Consider the following 21,177-nt stretch of genomic DNA (forward strand, 5'->3'; position numbering starts at 1 on the left):
CTTGTATTCACTGGGTGGTGCTCTGAGTTTTCGGCGGCACTTCGGCGGTGGGTCCTTCACTCGCTCCAGGTCTTTGGCGGCACGAGGATCCCGCCGCCGAATGCCGCCGAAGACCCAGAGCGAAGCGAAGGACCGCCACCCGAAGTGCCGTTGGTAGGCACCGAAGCACTGCCTAGGCTGAGTAAAAATAAAAAGGTGCCTTCTAGGCAGGGAAAGGATTCTCACTGGGTGCGGGGCCCGTATTCGGGGGAATGGTGGATTGCCTAAAGCTGGCGCTGCTCACAGTGACTCTTAGCCAGCCAGTAAAACAGAAGGTTTATTGGACAATCAGGAACACAGGTTACCAGTTCCGAGGCTTGTCAGGACAGTTCAGGACCCCTCAATCAGAGTCCTCTGGATCTTTCAGGGTGCTTGGATCCAGCTGTAGGATACCCTGAAATTCCCTACACACAGCTCCAACCCAAACGGAAAACTACTTCCCTCCTGCAGCCCTCCTTTGTCTTCTTCCCGGGCAAAGGTTTGACCTGCTCCCCTCTTACCTAGCTCGGGTTACAACTCCGGTATATGTCCATCACCCTAAAGTCCTCGCCTGCTCCACCATCTCCCACACCAGACAGCCCTACTCCATCACCACACAATCAAAGAATTATCTCAGATAAACTGTTTTAGACAACTCATGCAACGAATGGCTCGTGCAGTGCCCCTAACTCTTTTTTGTCATGACAATAAGCACAGCATTTTTTGTTTGTGTGTTTTGTTTTCAAATTGAAAAATCAGTATTTTTTCATCACTTTTTTTTACAGATGTTTTCAAATATGTCACATACTTTATCTTGCATCATGCTAAAGGTACTCTAAGGTGACCATCTATGCTTTAATCAGTGGCACTGCTATGGGCATCCGCATGGCCCGCACAATAATGCACATATTTATGGTCTGACCTGGAAACAAGCCTTCCTCAGCTCATCCGTACCACACTCATGGCTCCTCTCTACATACGTACATTGATGACATCTTCATCATCTGGACCTCATTTGGAAAGGAGACTCCGGAAAAATTCGCACATGTATTCAACCAGCTCCACCCACCTCAACCTCAGCACTAGACCAATCTAACACGGAGGTCCCACTTTCTAGACACCTTGACGGTGCAAATAAGGGATGGTCCACATTAACACCACCTCTATATCGAAAAACCTATCGACCTGCTATGCCTACCTTCATGCCTCACAGCTTCCATCCCGGGCACATCACAGCGATTACGATTGTCTACTATGCCAAGCACTGAGGTACAACCGCATCTGCTCTAACCCCTCAGACAGAGAACAAACCTACCAAAATCCCCCGAAGCATTCTCAAAACTACAATACCCACATAGGAAATAAGAAACAGATTAAACAGTAAGCCAGACGGTACCCAGAAGCCTCCTCTACTGCAAGACAAACCCAAGAAAGAAACCAACAGGACTCACTGGCCATCACGTACAGCCCCAGCTAAAACCCTCCAACGCATCATTCAAGGGATCTACAACCATCCTGGACAATTGATCACACTTTTCACAGGTCTTGCGGAGGCAGGCCCAATCCTTGCCCACAGGACAACACTGCCAACCTGAAACGTATTCTCACCAGCAACTGCACACTGCACCTATAGAAACTCAGCTCAGGAACACAATCCATGCAACAAAACTTCGATGCCGAACTCTGCCCACATATATACACCAGCGACACCCAACTCCACAGGACCTTAACAGATCAGCCACATCTAATACCGGTTCATTTCGCCTGCACATCCACCATGTAATAACTACGCCATCATATTGCCAGCAATGCCCTCGCTCCCAAACCTGGACAGTCACTAGGAAAAGGATAAAATGGACCCAAATCATGACATTAGGAATGGCAATATACAAAAACCTGTAGGAGAGCACTTCAACCTCCCTGGCCACACTATAGCAGACCTTAAGGTGGCCATCCTGCAGGCAAAAAAACTTCAGAGGGCAGACTTACAAAGAGAAACTGCTGAGCTTCAGTTCATATCTGCAAATTTGACACCATCAGCTCAGGATTAAACAAAGACTGTGAATGGCTTGCAACTACAGAACCAGTTTCTCCTCTCTTTGGTTTTCACACCCTCAGCTGCTAGAACAGGGCCCATCCTCCCATGATTGAACTAACCTCGTTATCTCTAGCTTTGCTTGCTAACATATATATACCTGCCCTGGAAAGGTTCACTACATGCATCTGACGAAGTGGATATTCACCCATGAAAGCTCATGCTCCCAAATGTCTGTTAGTCTATAAGGTGCCACAGGATTCTCTGCTGCTCATCCTAGCTTTGTTTCATTAGGAAATTCCTCAAGGAAGCTCTCTTTCTAATATTTCTCCAAGACTCTCTTGCTGGTAGTACTCAGAAGATTCATGTACCAGAAAGTGAAATCTTTTTATTAGTGAAAGCATAGATGGGATTTTGGGGTTTTCAGGGTCTCTGGGAACTTATAGCTTGTTCTGCATTCAAATATAAGATTGAATGGGGAGAGAAAATAATTTCTTTCTATCCTTCTCATTTGCTAGACAGCTGAAGTGGATACCAGGGGGCCCCATATTGTTTCATTGTGTGTATTTTAATGTTGATTTTTCTAGCAGACTGTAAATACGGATAAACAGCTCTTATGTGCTTTGCTCATGAAATATCCTTAGGCATTTGTTTTGCAATTAAAAAGTCAAAACCCCTCAAAGCATATGCTAGCTTTTCCACTAAAGCGTATTAAAGCAGTGAAGCAATGCAAAAAAGCAACTGACTATTTCCAGTAGATGAGCTAAATCCTTAAAACAGGATTAACCAATTTTGTAATTTGCTTATGGTAGGATCCCGCCCACCAACAACCGGGGTCTGTCAGTGTTACAATAGCATCCATGCAAAGTGCCTTAAAAGAAGGGCTGTGTTTAAAAGCTACATATTTGCACAAAAGGTGCTATTAGTGTATTTGTTCTACCTGTGCATTTTCAATAGATGTTTAGAGCTCTGATATTCAAGCTGGAAAACAAAAACAAATGAAACAAAAACTTGATTAGATTAAATGCAAGATCTAAATTGTTTTGATATACATACATTATTTAGGTTTTGCTAATATTAGCTGAATGAAAGTACTCTAAAATATGAATGCTTGCTTAGAAATACCCTAAGTTATTTGGTAGGTAGGTACCATGATGAATGGAAATTGTTCCAATGATTAAATTTGTGAATGGTAAATAGTTTAGGAATGGCAAAAATGCCTATGATCATAAATGCTTATGTAAAATTTGGATTGCAATAGGTTAGAGGTAATCATGTAACTTCTCTAGTAGGAGTCATCTTTCTATAGAGTTCTTGAAAATTAGTGCTATGTAAAGAATGGAAATTCTGTTTCACAGGATTTCAAGATTTAGAAACTTTTTATTCCAATCCAGAATAAAACCTGAAAATGTTGAAATTTTCTGGAAAAAAAATCCTACAAAAATTATTGGGATTGTTTGAAATATTTCATTTCAATTTTGACTTTAAAAATTTAAATTATATTCTAACACAAAATAAAAGAAAAAGTTGTTTTGGAGGAAAAGTCAAAACATTATCTGAAAATGTAGAAACAGAATGTTTTGAAATAGTTTTTTTTCAGAATTTCAGTTTTGATGGAACTGCACTTTCCAATGAAAAACTGTTCTGCTGAGGTTTTTCTGATCTGCTCTACTCGAAACCTTGATTTGCCCTGATTCCCCTTTGTGTTTTGCTTCTCTGACTCCACAACAACTTACCTATGAAAAGAGAAGAGTCCCTCAGTCAAGTTGAAGGGCCCATTCACATCTATACTCTCTTGCTTAGTCCTTTTTGTATTATTTCTTCCTGGGCCAGCTTTTCCTGTCTCATAGACTGTACTTCCCAAAGTGGGTGCTTTGGTCTGCTAGATGAAAGCCACAATGAGCTACCTTGGTGGCCCAATTTGGAAGTATGCCTCCCAATTTAACTTTCCCTTTGAACAAATCCTGTTTATCTAAGTACTTATATTGCCCAACTCACTGTAGCATCTGAGCATCTCACAAGCATTAGTGGATTTTATCCACAATACATGTGAAACTGGAAGGTATCATCCCCATTTTACAGGTTGCAAACTGAGGCACATGGTAGACCAAGAGACTTGCCCAGCAAAGGATGTGAGTTCAATCCTTGAAGGGGCCATTTGGGGATTTAATTGGGGATTGGTCCTGCTTTGAGCAGGGGGTTGGACTAGATAATCTCCTGAGGTCCCTTCCAACCCTAATAATCTATGATTCTATGATTACATAGGAAGTCTGTGACTGATCCAGGAACCAAATGCAGGTGTCTTGACTCTCCCAGTCCAGCAAATCCTAATCTTTAGACCAATGTTTGGCAAACTTTTGGCCCTGAGGGCCACATGTGGTTTTGGAACAATGTGTATAGATGGACGGTTAGGGGAGGGTTGCCTCTCCAAAGACAGCCAGGCAATGGCCCGCCCTGCCACTTCTGCTTCCTCCCCGGGACCCCCTGCCCCATGCCACCACCCCTTCTCCTGTCCCTGACTGTCCCGGAACCTTTCCTCCCCTTGACTGCCCCCGCCACCCCATCCAAACTCCCCTCTCCTCCACGACCAGCCCCCCTGGATCTATCCCTCCATTAAACTGCCCCGATTACCTATCCACACTCATAATCCTGACCCGCCAACACTGACTCCCCTGCTCTCTAATCCACCCCGGCTCCGTGCCCTCTGTACACGCTGCCATGCAAGCACTGGTGGCCACCCGGCTGGAGCCAGCCATGCACCACACAGCACAGAGCACCAGGTCAGGCCCTGGCTCTGGAGCATGCTGCCCCAGGAGCTCAATAGCTCCACTGCCCTGAGCATATGCACCTGCAGAGCAGTGAGCTGAACCTATGCGGGGGAGGGCCGGGGCTAGCCTCCCACGCAGGAGCTCAGGGGCCAGGCAGGAGGGTCCTGCAGGCTGGATGTGGCCCACGGGCAGTAGTTTGCCTACCTCGTTTTAGACCGTTCTTGTTTCACATGTTTGTTTAATGTACTTCTGGTATATGACTTTCAGTATACTTCAGCAGATGCCAGTACAGAAAAATAAGGCCTCATTGTTCCGTGGGCCTACCACTGATATAGAAGCATTGGCAGCACTAGGGTGATCCGAGGATGGAAAACCTGTCTTATGAAAGGAGACTCAAAGAGCTTGGCTTGTTTAGCCTAACACAAAAGAAGGCTGAGGGGGATATGCTTGCTCTTTATAAATATATCAGAGGGATTAAATATAGAAGGGAAGAGGAATTATTTACGCTTAGTACCAAGGTAGACACAAGACAAATGGTATTAAACTGGCACTAGGAAGTTTTAGACTCTCGAATTGACGAAGTTTCTAACCATTAGAGGAGTGAAGTTCTGGAACAGCCTTCAAGGGAGTTGTGGGGGAAAGACATATCTGGCTTTAAGACTAAGCTTGATAAGTTTATGGAAGGGATGGTATGATGAGTGAGCTTAATTTTGACAATTGATCTTTGATTATCAGCAGGTAAGTATGCCCAGTGGTCTGTGATGGGATGTTAGATGGGATGGGATCTGAGTTACTTGCAGAGAATTCTTTCTGAGTGCTGGCTGGTGAGTCTTGCCCACATCTCAGGGTTTAGCTGAGTCGCCATATTTGGATCGGGAGGAATTCCCTCCAGGGCGGATTGGCAGGCCCTGAGAGTTTTTTTGCCTTCCTCTGCAGCGTGGGGCATGGGTCACTTCTTGGTGGATTCTCTGCAGCTTGAGGTCCTCCAACCACAATTTGAAGACTTCAATAACTCAGGCATAGGTTAGGGGTTTGTTATAGAAGTAGATGGGTAGGATTCTGTGGCCTGCTTTGTGCAGGTGGTCAGACTAGATGATCATCGTGGTCCCTTCTGACCTGAAAGTCTATGAGTCTATATTAACCTTTAAGATATAACCCATTTTTTAACGGTACAAAGATGAGATGGGACGTAACACAATATGATATGAAAGTGGCTTCTGTCTACAGAGGCATACACGCATACACACAGGGATATAAGAACAGACAATTTGCAACTTTAATATAATAGTAGGGATTTTAAAAGATATATAGGTCAGGTTATGCTTTGCCATGGCAATATCCACGTCTGTTAAGTTAAGTTTCAGCTTAAGTTTCCTGACTAAGTATCCCCATCATTGAGAGGGGAGGGGGGCTAGTTTTCTGGCCCAAGATATGTGTGTGGTTTGGTGCCATCCAACCCAGTGCCATCAACCCTTGTGGAATCCTGTAGATACTCACACATCTATGATGGGCCACTCTGAAGCATCTCCTGGTCCTGGCAGAATTGTTCCTAAAATAACTTTGCTGACACAATCTTCTCATTTGTGCCTGGGCCAACCCTTCTCAATGGCACAGAGTAGGCTCTCCAGGGAGCTGATGCTGACTGTCAGCATTATTTTCTGCAGAAAGAATTCCCCAGGGCTAGACAGAGCATTTCTGTCTCCCTTCTCTCTGTGGGAGCCTTGAAAGGAAAGAGATTCCACAGGTTTAGGGAAATAGAGAATACTTCCTCTTAGATTTCAGTTGTCTTCTTTCTCACCTGCCCTCACCCTCATGCTTTTACCAGTCAATCTTGTCTTCCCTTTTAGGGTGGTGGTTGACTAGGTGAAATGATGCAGTCTAAGTTTCAGCCTTTGTTCTGGAGTTGTACAAATGTTTTTCAATTTAGCCAGTTGTTGGCAGGTTATGGAGAGCTGAGTATCTGGCCGCTTCTGGCTTATTCCATGAGCCTTGGTTTATGCACTTGCACCGCTTACTGTTTTAATGAATCCTCCATTACTTCATAAATTGGTAGGAGATTGGGACTTTACTGTGATTGGCTCCTTTCACTCTCCCCCTTTTCTAAATTCATCTTGATCTGTCTCTGCCCATGCTGAAACTTAACCTCTAAAAAAAGTTTGTTTCGTAGGACACGTGTATTCACACACGTGTATATTTGTGTACACATTCATATATGAATTGAGCATTATTAGTTTCATATTTGCCTACTCTTGCTGCCTTTTACCTCTTCTTTTTCACCCCTTGACTGGTTTAATTAGTTAAATTTTTAAAAAGTAAACTTTTATTTTCATGATTTTAAAAAAGCATATTTTAAGCAGTTTGTATTATGTTGTACAACATAGTGCTTCAGGTGTGCAAAGATGGGAGAGGTGTTGGAGTTGAATCATTGATAAAAGTTTTTTACTTAAGCAAAGGAAGTGAGGCATCTTTCAGCAAGCTAGTTATCCATAATGATGGCTTTAGTTGCAAAAAACTGCTCATGTATTGTAAGCAGATCAAGAAAAGGGGACAGGTGATATCTGCTTTGGAATTAATATGGAGATGAGGTGTCTATTGTCTGTGCCATTTATTTAACTGAAGATAAAATTCTTGGACTGAAGTGTGAACTGAAACTGTGGTCAGGGAATTACATTAACTTCTACTCCCTCCTCAGGATTAACTCTGTATATATTTTTAGGTCTAGATCGTATTTGATTAATGGAAGTGAATAAATTAAGTGAATAGAACTCTCTAAGTGAGAGTGTTGTTATGGGGTATGATGTGTGTTATTGTTCACTCACTAAAGATTTTTAATGCACCATTTGCATGGAATTTTATATGACAGTCTAGGCTTCTTGAAATTCTGTTCCTCAGAGATTTAAACAGTAGGTGCAAGGCGGTCATATTCTTCCCCTCTCCCAAAGTTTTACTATCCTTTCCCTCAGGGTGATTATAAGAATAGTGTGTTGTCCTCTCCACACATTTTTTTGTTTCAATGTGGTTGCATCACTAATATTCCCCAATAACTATTGGATCCAATTGAAAAATGCCCATCTTGCCTACCTTAAAACAATTTTAAAAGGTTATTTCCTGTCTCTTTATTCCTCTCCCTGATCACTCTACTTAACTAGCACTGGTGTCTTTTGTTTCCCTTTACACTATTGGAGTAAGAGCCTTCTCTTCTGTACCTCCTGCATGCTATGTCTGTTCACTCCAGGATCTTTTAGGACAACATCCTCAGCTGGTGTAAACTGGCATTGCTCTAACTGAAGTCATTGGTGCGACACCAGAGTACACCAGCTGACAATCTGCTCACTAATCTCTTCAAATCCACTAAAACCATATATTTTATCCCATGCATATAACTCTCAGAGAGAAACTCTCTCTGTTGTTGTTTTACTGTACACAATAAAAGCTTGATTTATACAGCCCCCCCACTTTAATAAAACAAATAAGCTTACATGAAGTCAAACTAAGGATCTGAATGAGGATTTCATGTCACTGAGGATTTCAGGATTGGGATCTAAAATTGTAATGCTGAATTACAAAATGCTACAGAATGTGTTTATGAATGGGGTTGATAATGCGTTCTTGGCTTCTTCTGTTGTTAGTTTATTAATAAAGTAAAAATATAGTAACAAATATGTTTTTAAATATACCAACCTTGTAACCAGAGCTGCCATAGAGTGGAATAAAGTTGATGTGCAAGGTTACAGAAAAATGATGGACAACGTAATTTAGGTGAAGTTTTCCCATAAAGCCAAGATCATTGGCTACTTTGCTATTTGTTTCAATGGGACAACTGATGCATAGATTGATTTGATTCACTGACATGGTGTCAGGCTGTCATTAATTGCAACAATAAAGCTCAATGCCTTTAAACATTTTTAGGAAATATGGCAGAGGGAGAGCTCTGCCAAGACGGTTACCACAGCAATGTCGAAGAATGCTGCCGTGACATGCGAGCAGAGCTAGTGAAAAATGATGTGCTTTTCATGTGCTTCTGTTTCCATAGGGAGAAGTTGTCTGTGGCTCAGCTGCAGCAGGAAGTTGCGAGAAATAAGAGTGAAGGGACAATGGTAAGTGTTGGCTAATATCTGTTTTGCAATTCCAGTTGTACCCTTTCTATTCAGGCCTCAGACACATTTCACCTTCCTGAGGGTGGCCACTGAAATATTAGTCTTGCATTAAGCTTAATGATGTTTTTGCCAGTGATGATTTTGAAAAAGAATCAAAGCTATTCCAGAAACACCATTGCCTTGGAAATACTTGTATTAGGCTGACAAGTAGTCTCCTTTGCCCTGGTGATGGTCTGTGCTGGAAATTCACACTGAGACTCTCGCAAGCATCACCGTGAACCTAGATAGGCAATATCAGATTGAGAGATTAGGTTTGTTTAGTCATCAGTTGCCCTTCCCAAGCTGTGAAAAATGGAAAAATTAAAGTAAGGAAGATTAAAGAAAGAAAAGAAGACCAGTTTGATAACTTTATAAATTTTAAGCTCTTAATTTATTTTTTGCTTTCCATTGGTTGTCTGTTTTCCATGTATCAAGCTTGTGGTATGAAGATTGTGAGTTAAAACGGGCATGGCTGGTTTTAGTTAACTATAACGTCAATTGATAGCATGCTTTATTGTAACCCACTTACCTCCTGGGTGTAGTGTTCTGTCCCATCTAGTGGCACTGAGACCACTTAGAGAGAGTGAGAGATTAACAAGTGTGCTCAGCTTTTAGCTCATGTGGTAGAGGCTCATGCACTAAGTTCCAGAGGTGTCAGGTTCAATCCCACTTGCTGACAACCAGGGTCTGTCAGCATTACGTTATCATACTAAAATTAGTATTCAGGTCTCAGGTTCAATCCCACTTGCTGACAACCAGGGTCTGTCAGCATTATGTTATCATACTAAAATTAGTTACACTATCTCAGTGTTCAATTTATTCAAATTATGACTCTACTGTATGTATTGGAGCAGGGCTCATATACAAGCTGAGAAAACAAAATACTTTCCAGTGTTAAATCATAATCTAAGAGTCTGTAACTCGGACAAAACTCCCACTGACTTCAGGCCTCAGGTGTATTAGTTTTCAGTATAAATAATTTTACAGAAGTACAAAGTGCTGTTACCTTGATTGAAATGTTTCCTTTGATTTTATAAACTAGTTTTCCTTGTAGGCATAGAACTAACACAGTATCTTAAGTGTGAAGTACTTCTTGTGGGATAATTCGAGGTTCTTTAAGTAATATTAACCTTCTAGACCTACCTACTTTTTAAGTACATGTGATTCCAGAGCATGCTTCTCCTACATCAGGTAGAAAAATCTAGACTATTTAGGCTTTGCTTCCATACACGGGGGATGCTAGTTAATTTCAGCCATAACTTATTACCAGCTGTTGTCTCCTATGTATAGCCCAAGGAATTATGGACAGGAAAGACCTGTTGCGCTATCTTGTCCACCCACCATTACAGGAATCGCTGCAGTGGAGATTATTCAGACAGAGCAGTAATTAAAACTAAACATTAAGCATGTGTTTTAGATCCTATTTAAGCTGTGATATCTTTGCTCTAAATATGAGTTATACACATCTGTATAAATAACACGTGGTAAGCAATAATGAAATGCATCTTTACGAGGAGAGAATGTTGCGTGCCACTCATGGTGAGGTATCCCATCTTTTTGTGAGAGATGAGATCAGGAGGAAACAGTATATGATACCAAGCTATCAGACCCACAAAGGAAATGCATTTTTTGTAAGTCTTTGGCTCCCAGAGTTACACTATCTCAGTGTTCAATTTATTCCTGGCAGTAGATATACCAGGAAATGCTGAGGTGAAAGGATTAAAATGAAGATTTTTTTCCCCTCAAGATAAGTCATCTCTTCCAAAAAATACATTTTACTGATATAAAACACATTTTTAAACAAGAATGTTATAAAAACTGGTGTGTAATAACTAGAGTTCAGTGAATGTAGGAAATAAATTATCTGATACATAGGTTTAGCCTATTTTTCCATTTCATATCTGTGAACAGTTTGATTTGCTTAGATTTATTTATAGTACACAGTTTTTTTACTGGACCATCTTCACAAATAATTTCTGATTTGTAGAACTGTCAAATTGCACAGAGACTTTATTCTTAATTATGTTCATTACAATAATGCCTCAGGGACAACCAAGAAAGGAGGCCCCATTGTGCTAAGCATTGTACAAACAGTAGGTGGTCCCAGCCTAGAAGAGCTTGCAATCTGAACAGATAAGACAGATGCAGGTTAGGGTAGGGGAAAGGGTGGAACACAGAAGCAGAGTGAACTACTTAATGGTAGCAAACATTAATTCCATGTGTTGGTTTGTTTGAGGTGGGTGGATTTACTTAAGAGGAGATAAACTAAAAGGAAGGGAAGGGAGTGAGGAGGACTGGGCAAGGGAGAAGTGAGGCAGGTGTGGTGTGAAGCTAAGGTGAAAAGACTGAGGGATGGGCAGTAAGAGAGTTAAAACAAACGGCCAGTCAGCACAGGGCAGAGAAATCCAGGCAGAGCTCTGGAAAGTTGTCTGAATGTCCAGAGATCCTCTAGAAAAGGCCCTAGAAATGTATCTAGAAATTGAAACCATGAATATATATCCAGGCTTCACTTTGGCCCTTATTGCATAATTCTTAACCATGCACATTTAAAGTCTTGAGTTAAAAAAAAAAAATTAAGATGTCAAAGGCATTTTCCTTCACCAAAGACTAAAAGCTACATTATACCCTCAAATATGTGCATCTCTTATTGAAGCCAATGAGAAATGTGTAAATACACCTCTACCCTGATATAATGCTGTCCTGAGCCAAAAAATCTTACCGCGTCATAGGTGAAACCGTGTTATATCGAACTTGCTTTGATCCACTGGAGCACTGCTTTACCGCGTTAAATCCCAATTTGTGTTATATCGGGTTGCGTTATATCGGGGTAGTGGTATATCTGTGATGGCAGAATTTTTATTTTCAAATTTAGGAGCTTTAAAGATAATCCAAGTAAGAGTTTATTTCAGAACACAGAAGTATATGGAAACATCTGAAATAATCAAAGAAATTGTTTCCTCAGACTCATGTAACTTAAAAATAACCAAATAATATTTTACCGAACTTTCATCAAACACCAAAAATAAGAAAATATCTCTTTGGGCTCAGCACAAGACTAAATTTCTTGAACACTGAGGCCTGGTCTACACTACGCGTTTAAATCGATTTAAAGAGCGTTAAATCGATTTAACGCTGTTCCCGTCCACACTACAACGCCCTTTATATCGATATAAAGGGCTCTTTAAATCGATTTCTGTACTCCACCCCGACGAGGGGAATAGCGCTAAATTAGATATTAACATACCGGATTACGGTTAGTGTGGACAGAAATCGACGTTATTGGCCTCCGGGCGGTATCCCACAGTGCACCACTGACTGCTCTGGACAGCAATCGAATCGGATTGCACGCAGGTAAACAGGAAAAGCCCCGACGAACTTTTGACATTATTTCCATTTTGCCCAAGCTTGAGCTCTGATCAAAGACGGGTGGCGATGCAGTCTTCAAATCCCCCAAAGAGCTCCAGCATGGACCGTACGGAGATACTAGATCTGTTGCTGTATGGGAGCAAATCTGTGTACAAAGCCTTCTAAGAACATCAAATGCCAAAAGCGTTTGAAAAAAATCTCCAGGATACACAAGCGCTAGCGTGACAGTATAATGGAAAGCCAAGACTCAAATGGGATGCTCATGGATGGAGGGGGGTAGAGACCCAGCTATCCCACAGTTCACAGCAGTCTCTGAAAGTATTTGCATTCTTGGGCTGAGTCCAATGTCTGTAGGTCAAACACATGCTGTTGGCATGGTTCAGGGGACAGTTCCTCAGTTTCTTCCCCCCGACCCTCAAACCCGTGAAGAAAAGGGAAAGAAATCATATTTTGGACTACTTTCAAGTCACCTCTATGTGTACTGATATGCTGCTGAGTAGACACGATGTGCAGCAGTGAAGAGCAGTATCCGGTCCTCTCTCCCTCTCCCCCTCCCTAGTAGACGATGCAATAGGATAGTAACCATCCTCATGAATATCCTAACATGTGAATCGAGGCCACATTGCTGGTTACTCCCAGTAGATAGGACAGAACGGCTAATAACCAGCTTCATCCATAGCACTGGGGCTCAGCCCCCTCCCTTTCCTGTGGTAAAGAAAGATTCTGTACTGCCTTGAACGTCTAGCAGCAGCATGCTGGTCTCTCCCCCACACCGTTATGTCTGCCTGACTATAAATCGCACTGGGAGGGTGCCTCCCCCGCATTTTATGTCATAACACTCAGTGTTTCTTATTCCGGCATTCTTATTACTTCATGACAACAAATGGCCAGACACTTGCCATGTTATCCCAGTAAGGTTGGGAGAGGGAAGCAACGGGTCGGGTTGTTTCTTTGCAGGGGCACCCCCTGTGAATACTGACACGAGAGCTGTGCTCTGATACAGTGGTCCTTCTAATACACTTACCCTTTATTCTAGCAGGACTGACGCTATTTTTAGAACCCAAGAGGATTGACTCAGTTCCCAACTTGGTTCAATCCCACGATGTTTGGCTTTTGCGTTGGCCCCCGGCCGATTTTCAGCAGGGGCACTCATGATAGCAGCGGACAGTACAGAGGAGAAGATAACCGTCATCTTCATTGCCAGTTTCTCCGGCGTAGACGGCTACAGAACGAGGGTTAACCTCTCTGCTATCATTGCAAAGGCAAGTGAATGCGCATGTGTAGCGCTTGGATGAGTGCGTGCGCTGTCGCGAGTCAGTACACATTCTGCCGAAAAAAAAAGCTGAACGGGTCCATGGTTCCAGGCTATGGCGGTTCCAGGGCAATCCAGGGAAAACCGCGCGAAAGGATTGGCAGATGACGTATTTCTCAGAGGAAGAATGACTGACGACATTTACCCAGAACCACCCGAGACAATAATGATTGTAACCCAGAATTCCAGGCGGGGGGAACTGCGGGAACTATGGATAGTACGAAGACGCCACCCACAATGCAACCGCTTCAGAAATCATGTTAGCCTCGGACAATGGAACGCACAACGCCGAATTACTGTGCCTAGTGTGGCCGCATGAAATCGAATTTATATCATCAGTTTTATAAAACCGATTTTAGCTAATTCGATATTATCCCGTAGTGTAGACATGGCCTGAGTGCCTGAATCAGGAACTTACAATGAAAACGCCTTCTCATCTGTGTGTGTCACTGCAGTAATGTTCTAATTGTAAAACAGTTGTTTTACAATTGAAAACCTAGAGAGTACTAAAACTATACAAAATGCACCACAGTCTGACTCACATTCATATTCAAAGACAAGTAAACCTTCAAACACTTTTGTGTCTGTTTGTATATATATGCACTGTAATACATTTGTTTACTAGTCATTTTTATTAGTTTCCTGCATCTAAGTACTATAATTCTAACCAACTTTTCTTTAGTTCATTGACCAGTAACCCTCACAGAATAAATCCTAGCACTCAATCAATTTATGAAAGTTAAAGTGGTGCAGTATTGTCTTTTATGTCTACATGGGTCTCACTTAGGGTGGGCCTTAGGCTCTGATTTACCATGTTTCCTGCTGTGGATTTAAGTAATGCAAAGTGATTATCATGGTTTCTTCCTTGTATCTGTCTATTTCACACCTGCACCCTTTTGTTAGAAACACACCATGTTAACTGAATATGAGGTCCCCACTGAATAGGTTTCCACCCTTCTGTAATCCTCCTGCATTAGATTGATTTATGATGTATCAGATTCTTTGTTAGCATGTAAACCACTAATTAATTTAAAGGCCTCTGTGGAGAAATTAAAGCCCTGGTTAAGATTTTCAGCAGGCTCAGATGGTGCTGATAATGGGAAAACAAGTTATATTAATGAGTTTTTAAGTGATCCACACTATTACTCCTTTACAATGAATTTTTAGCATAAACTAGTAGATACTGTAAGTTTAAAAAAAAGGAGAGAGGGGTCAGCTACCAGAAAACAATTCAGTTGTTACCATAAACTGAGTTGTATTTTATCATTTTTGTTACAACTTCCTTGCATTAGTTCTTTGTGTATACACAATAATCATGGATGAGAGAACAAGGATAAAATATAAAACAAACTGGATCTTTACCTAAAACTCAAACCAAATCTTTTATTTATTTATTCAGGTTTGAAAAAGTTTGACTAACTCTTTCTATGAAATCTTTGTCATCTTCATGTCACTCTGAACTTGTCTGTTCCATCTGGAGCCAGAAGTGCTGAAGTACAGAGAGTGGTTATGATCCAAAACCTACTGAAATCAATGGGATGTCTCCATGGTTTGAACTTCCTCAAATTTCAGGGAGAGGGTGTGGTTGGTTGCGTCCCCCCTCGCTCAGATCTGTGTTCAAACTTGGTGTTCATCTGAAAACTCAAAACAAAACAGATAACGCTGTATACTTTTTTTAGATTCATTCAGGATGAATAACAGTAGTAGGGAATAAAAATGGAAATTAAAGTAAATTCCAGAAAAGTTTCCTTATAAACATTTTTTTAAATTTAGCATTTCTTGTTGCCTATCTATAGAGAGAGACTTATCGCCCAAAGACATTATAGTGTGGACTAAACTCACTCCATCATTATGGAGGCTCCTGTTTTTACTCCTCCTCCTTCCTTTCCTGGCTGCCTGTACCTCTCTCCAGCTGTTATCACTATTCTGGCACTCTGTCTCCAGCTAGGGCACTGAATATGTAGCCTTCACCAAGGCTGATATTAATGCTGCTCCATTAATCAACTAGCAGGTAATGCTTCTAAAACCTGCGTGATCAGCATTTCCAGATAGCCAGCATGTGACACCTGCAATTTCCCTGGTCCTTACCAAGGAGTGGGAGTCCTAAGTTTGCTCTTGAACTTGGGTCTTACACATGGCAGCATAATGTGCTGCCTCCAGCTTGGAAACACTTTTCTATCAAAGAAGTGATAAATCTGTGCAATAGCCTTGAGCAACTGGAAAGTCTGTTGATGCAGAAGCATTGAGGTCATTCAAAAATAGATGTTGTTTAGCAGTAAATGAAGTGTTAAAAGATGAGCTAAAAGAGGCTAAATTATCTTTTTGCAATCCCAACATTTATGTCCTTGCATCCAGTAACCCAGCTATCTGTGCTTTAATTAAAAAGTAGCACATAATGAGGCAGACTCACTATTTCCGTTGAAGTTCCCTGACTTGAACTTGAGTTATATTCACTTTTTGTTTAAATATTACATTCTTTCAGGTTTCAGCATGTTGTATTTTGTCATGGAATAGCTGCATGTTTAAATGTATCTCTTTGAACATTAAACACCCTAAAAACAAGATGAAGCCTGCTCATCCATCCATCCATCTTGCTCTTTTTTCTCTGTTAAATGGTCCATTTACACTACTTCCTACCTCCTCATTAGAGCTACATCACATAGTCCTCATGCATGTAGAAACTCAGTGACTTGAATGATAGTTATTATCACTGATAATGAGTGACCAATTTCTTTAGAAGTTTAGCCTAATGCACCTGGATCTCATTAAATTCTATCCTTCAGTGGGCCAAATGTCCTTATTTACAACTTTGCAACCTTATTGTTGTTAGTGGGGGTTCAAATATGTTTACTGAGAGAAGGATTTGGCCCCTTAATTCTTCATGTTAAATGTGTTCCTTTTTATTTGCTACAAATATACAGATGTACAGACATTTTGTTATTACTGGTAGTTTCTTAAGAATATTCTTCATAATTGAAAAACAGTGTTTCTGGCATTTCGGCACTCATTTAACAACAGCAACAACATAAAATAAAATAGCCATAGTTTACTGAGTTTTCCTGACACTAACCTATTGGACGTTTGATAATTGTGTTGTCTCTGAGTTCTTCTGCTCTTCAAAGCCAATTTTTAGTTCTTCCTAGTTAATTTCAGAATTTGGTTTACTCATCAAATTTTTCTATAAGAATGTGAGGAACATGCTGATTATAAATTAATTTACTTTCATTCTATTATTGTTTAAAGTGTAATAGAAAATATCCCTGATGTGTTTTTCAGTTCCTACAGTTACTGATTCTGGCTTTCAACCAGAAGAGGGAGCTATATTCATTTAAAATAACATCCATAACCCAAGCTCAGTTAAACTACAAACCTTCTTCAGCATATTCAAAGTGGAATATTGGTGATACTGTAGTTCAAAACATCGTGGGACAAATCCTAGTCCCATTTGATTTCAGATTTGGACTTAGATTTGGTCTTGTATTGTTAGTAGATCAAACCCCTAATATTTAAAGATCTGTTTTCAGCGTTAACAATTGTAAAGCATAATACACTATCCTCATTTTCAGTCTTGATTAGGGAAACAGAGGTGGTAGGCAATAGGATTATTCAAAATATAGTACTGGAAAAGGAAAAACAAGCTTTGGTTTAAAAGATCATGTATTATAAGGCCTGAATGGAAAACAGTCAATTTGTAAAAGTACAGTGTGTAAAGTAAATTGCCCTTGGGTGGAAACTGGCGTTTATACATTAGATAACCCATGCAGGAGCCAATCCAGGCAGTGCAGCAAAAGTGCAGGAAGTCTCTCACTATCCATTGGGTATGTTTAATATTCGAGTAGAAGTTGCCTTTAGCATGGAGCCAAATCCGCTTTTATGGCTAGAAACAGATGTATACTGCTCGAGGCAATACCTCACTGGCTAATACACACTAATAACAGTGAACTGTGGCCACTTTAATATTTTAAAGGTTAAGCTCTGCAATCCTGAGCTCCCTCAGGCAATGGGATGGATTGGCAATGGGCACATCAGCATTATTGGGTTAATATTTTTACAAAGGATGACCTGAAAATAGCTACTATTTTGAAATCTAAGGAGAAAGTAAATGTATAAGCATGTTTTGTTAGAATACCAGAGTACTGTGCTGCTAATGGAACTTGATTAATCAGAAGATTTCATTAAATTCTTAAAAAAAAATGTATAAAATGCATAACAATTTGAATTTGATGCAAAATATAAAGAGAAATCTACTGATAAATAGTGAAATTGCTATGGCATATTGGAATAAATTTTTTTTTTTTTTTTAGATCTTCTAGGAAAATTCTTATACTTTTATTATGATAAATTAACCAGTTTGTTCTCTTGGTTAATTGCCAGAATATTTCTGTGGCATTTATATTAATACAGAAGCAATGCTTTAAACAAAATAATGTGTTCACTGTTTTAACGCTGAGAACGTTCATTCATTTTATTTATTTTAAAACAAACCTTTTTACAGGTACTGTTAATTTCTTGGTTTTTAGCCTTCACACACCCTGTGAGCTAAATAGATGCTGGTGTAAGTCTGTGTAGCTCTGTTGAGTTAAAGCTCTGTAACTCTGTGAAGATACCCTGATTTACATCAGCTGAAGGTCTGGCCCTTAATGTCCTGGTAGCCTTGTGTCTCAGCGAATACAAGACCTTTTAATTATCACAATAATACATGTACTGACACTTGTCATAGTGTTTGGTTTCTTATCAGTACCACTTCATAGTGAGTTAAATTGGTTACTGATTCATCATGTAATGCATGACAAGAACAACACAGAGGAGGGGACAATGGGATAAATCCTGCTCTACTAACTCAAGCAATAGGTCCCATTGCAGTCAAGTTAGGCGAGCAGGATTTGCTCCAGTTTAGAGAACAAGATCTTTCCATGCCTGTCAACTAAAGGTTTACTGAACTTGTTCTTCGGGCTATTTATTTAATAAGTGCTTTGCAAACCTAAGAGACATGTTCACTATCCCAAAGAGGTAACCTTTAGTCTTACAAATGTGACGCAAAAAGAGAAGATATTGAACAGTACGGAGGGAGTGGGGTGTGGAAGAACAAAGGTTAGAGCAAGAAAATTATGTAGTCTTGGCATTGGCACACCTTGTTGGTTCAATTAAATGAACAAATGCAAATCTGTATCTTTAAATGAATGGAGCACTGTTGAAAGGTGCCAGATTAACTGAAAGTCTGTTTACCCAAGAACAAGTGAAGCACAAACAGTGGAAATAAAAGCTTTATCACACTGCCCTATCCAGGGCTTAGCTCTGCAGCTCTCTGTACTGTAAGAGGGTAATTCATGCTCCATGGCCCATTAAATCTTAGCCTCTCCATAATTGTGATAATGCACCCTTTGGTATTCCACTGAATATGTTACAATGAAGATTTCGTCACATAGTTTCCAAGTCTGGAATTGGGACAGAGGCATTCTGGTATGCCCTGTGGGATGAGATTGACTATGTCTAGACTGGGGGAATGTCTCTCTGATGTTTGAATTGTATTATTTCCATATCGCTTGGCGTGATGCACTGTGCTTTTGTAATTCTTCTGAACTTTAATAAAAAGTAAAGTACCGTATTACATGATACATACGTCTAATTCCCAGTGCCTTACCCGGCTGTAATCTGCCACCACAGTGACTTCTTCCCTCATTCCAAACCATAGCAACAAGCAATGCTTTGTGTATACAATATAATGGTATATGTCTTAACATGGTTAGACATCTACCAAAAATGTCTTTTAAATTGTGTTTTTTTTAGTACTCTTGTGATCAAAAAGTCACAATGGAGTATATTCTCACCACCCCTTTGGGGCACAGAAGGCTTGGGAACACCACTTGGTGGAGCACACATCGTGCATGATTGTCCCTTTGCGTGCTGTCACATGAGGTGGGGATGCTGAGCATGTGGCAGGGTTGGGAAGAAAGTCCGCAGCCTGAGGAGAAGATTCCTCCCACTCCCTTCTTCCCAGTTTGTTGCTTGTTAGCACCTGATTCAGGAGTTCTGGGTTCAACTTTTAGCTCTGCCACAGATTTCCTGAGGTATCTTGGCAAGTCATTTAATCTTCATGCCTCAGCTCCCCCCTTTGTAAACTGGGGGTAATGATGCTCCCTTTCTCCCACCATTTGTATGTCTTGTCTGTTTAGACTATAAGCTTTCTGGGGCAGGTACTGTCTCTTACTAGCTTTTCATACAGTGCCTAAAACAACTGAAATAAATCTAATTTGGGGCCATTAGGTGCTACAGTAATTTAGATGGTTGTGGCCCAGTTACAGGTTGGGCGTTGAAGAGTGGAGATGATATAATATGCATAGCCTTCATAAGAACAGGTTTGTGATGTCTGTTTATACTCTGAGTTTCAGAGTAGCATTCCAGTGTGATCCTACCTATTTAGAAGCTATTCCTTAAGGTAAGAGAGAAGTTAGCCCCCTTTGGGAGCATTCTGAGTCTGGCACCTATTAACCTCAGGCCTGGACCAGTGACTGGCCTAGTTTCCCATTTAAGCAACTTTGTTCTTGACTTCACAATGAGAGCGGGACCTGATTGTGTCTGGAAATGTAATGTTATGTAAGGTTGCCTTACGCTTTTGATGATAAATCACTGCAAAAAGGAAAATATGTGCAGTTTACTGCCAGAGATTTCATGGGGGGCGAGGGGGAATACATGTCTTAACTCAAAAGCTGAAGAATCTCTGATACTAAACTAGAACTTGAATCTTGCAGGTATTTTAAATTAATTCCTTTCATGTACTGGATGTAACATATTAGACTACAAGAAAAAGAAGTGTTCACATTAAGTAATTTGTAGGAGCGGGAATAAAGCTCTTGCTGTATGACAATTTTTTTTGGATAATACCTACCATTTGGGTGCAGTCTGGCTCTTCAAAAGGTACAGAAAAAACTTAGCAAAAGTGAGCCTTCAGAAAAAAACATAACTATATCATAGTCTCCTGAGATAAGGGAGGAGGTGCAGTCCAGAGGCCAATACAGCAAGAAAGCAGAGTTTTCTTAGCCCCAGTGCACATATTAGAAGACTGGAAGTGAGCATACTCTTTGGTCCTTGATTTTTCATTGTACAGACACACAGTAAGAGAGATTCTCTGCCCCAGAGAGCTTACAATCCAAATAAAGACAGATGCAGTATGGGCGTATTATTGTTCCACTCTGTCTGTCGGATGGAGGACTGAGACCCAGAGAAGTGACTTACCTAAGGTTATACAGGAAATCTGTGGCAGAGCCAGTAATTAAACCCAGATCTCCTGAAACCCATTCCTGTGTTTTAATCACTAGGCCATCCATGTTGAGGATACTGCTATGCAAGAATTACGAGGCTGATAAAGTTAATTGGTAGTTCAGTGGTGGTCTCATTTATTTTGCAGCAACAGTAACAAATGATTCAAGCAAGTAGACTCATAGACTCATAGGTCAGAAGGGACCAATATGATCATCTAGTCTGACCTCCTGCACAAGGCAGGCCACAAACCCTACCCATACACATTTATAACAACCCCTAACC

At 40.8% G+C, this 21,177-nt stretch overlaps 1 protein-coding gene across 4 annotated transcripts in view; it reads left to right on the forward strand.

The window, feature by feature from the left end:
* The window catches only part of NCKAP5 (NCK associated protein 5), a 608,460-nt gene that overhangs the window by 249,339 nt on the left and 337,944 nt on the right, over positions 1-21,177 (forward strand). For 3 of the 4 annotated variants that reach the window (XM_075070259.1, XM_075070261.1, XM_075070260.1), the window contains exon 3: positions 8,859-8,918. In XM_075070259.1, coding sequence (XP_074926360.1) covers positions 8,859-8,918 — 60 coding nt within the window. Of the gene's footprint in view, positions 1-8,854; positions 8,919-21,177 lie in introns of all 4 variants that reach the window. The other variant, XM_075070262.1, reaches the window with a different exon arrangement.

The sequence above is a fragment of the Chelonoidis abingdonii genome, chromosome 10, assembly GCF_003597395.2.
Source record: "Chelonoidis abingdonii isolate Lonesome George chromosome 10, CheloAbing_2.0, whole genome shotgun sequence".
Taxonomy (NCBI): domain Eukaryota; kingdom Metazoa; phylum Chordata; order Testudines; family Testudinidae; genus Chelonoidis; species Chelonoidis abingdonii.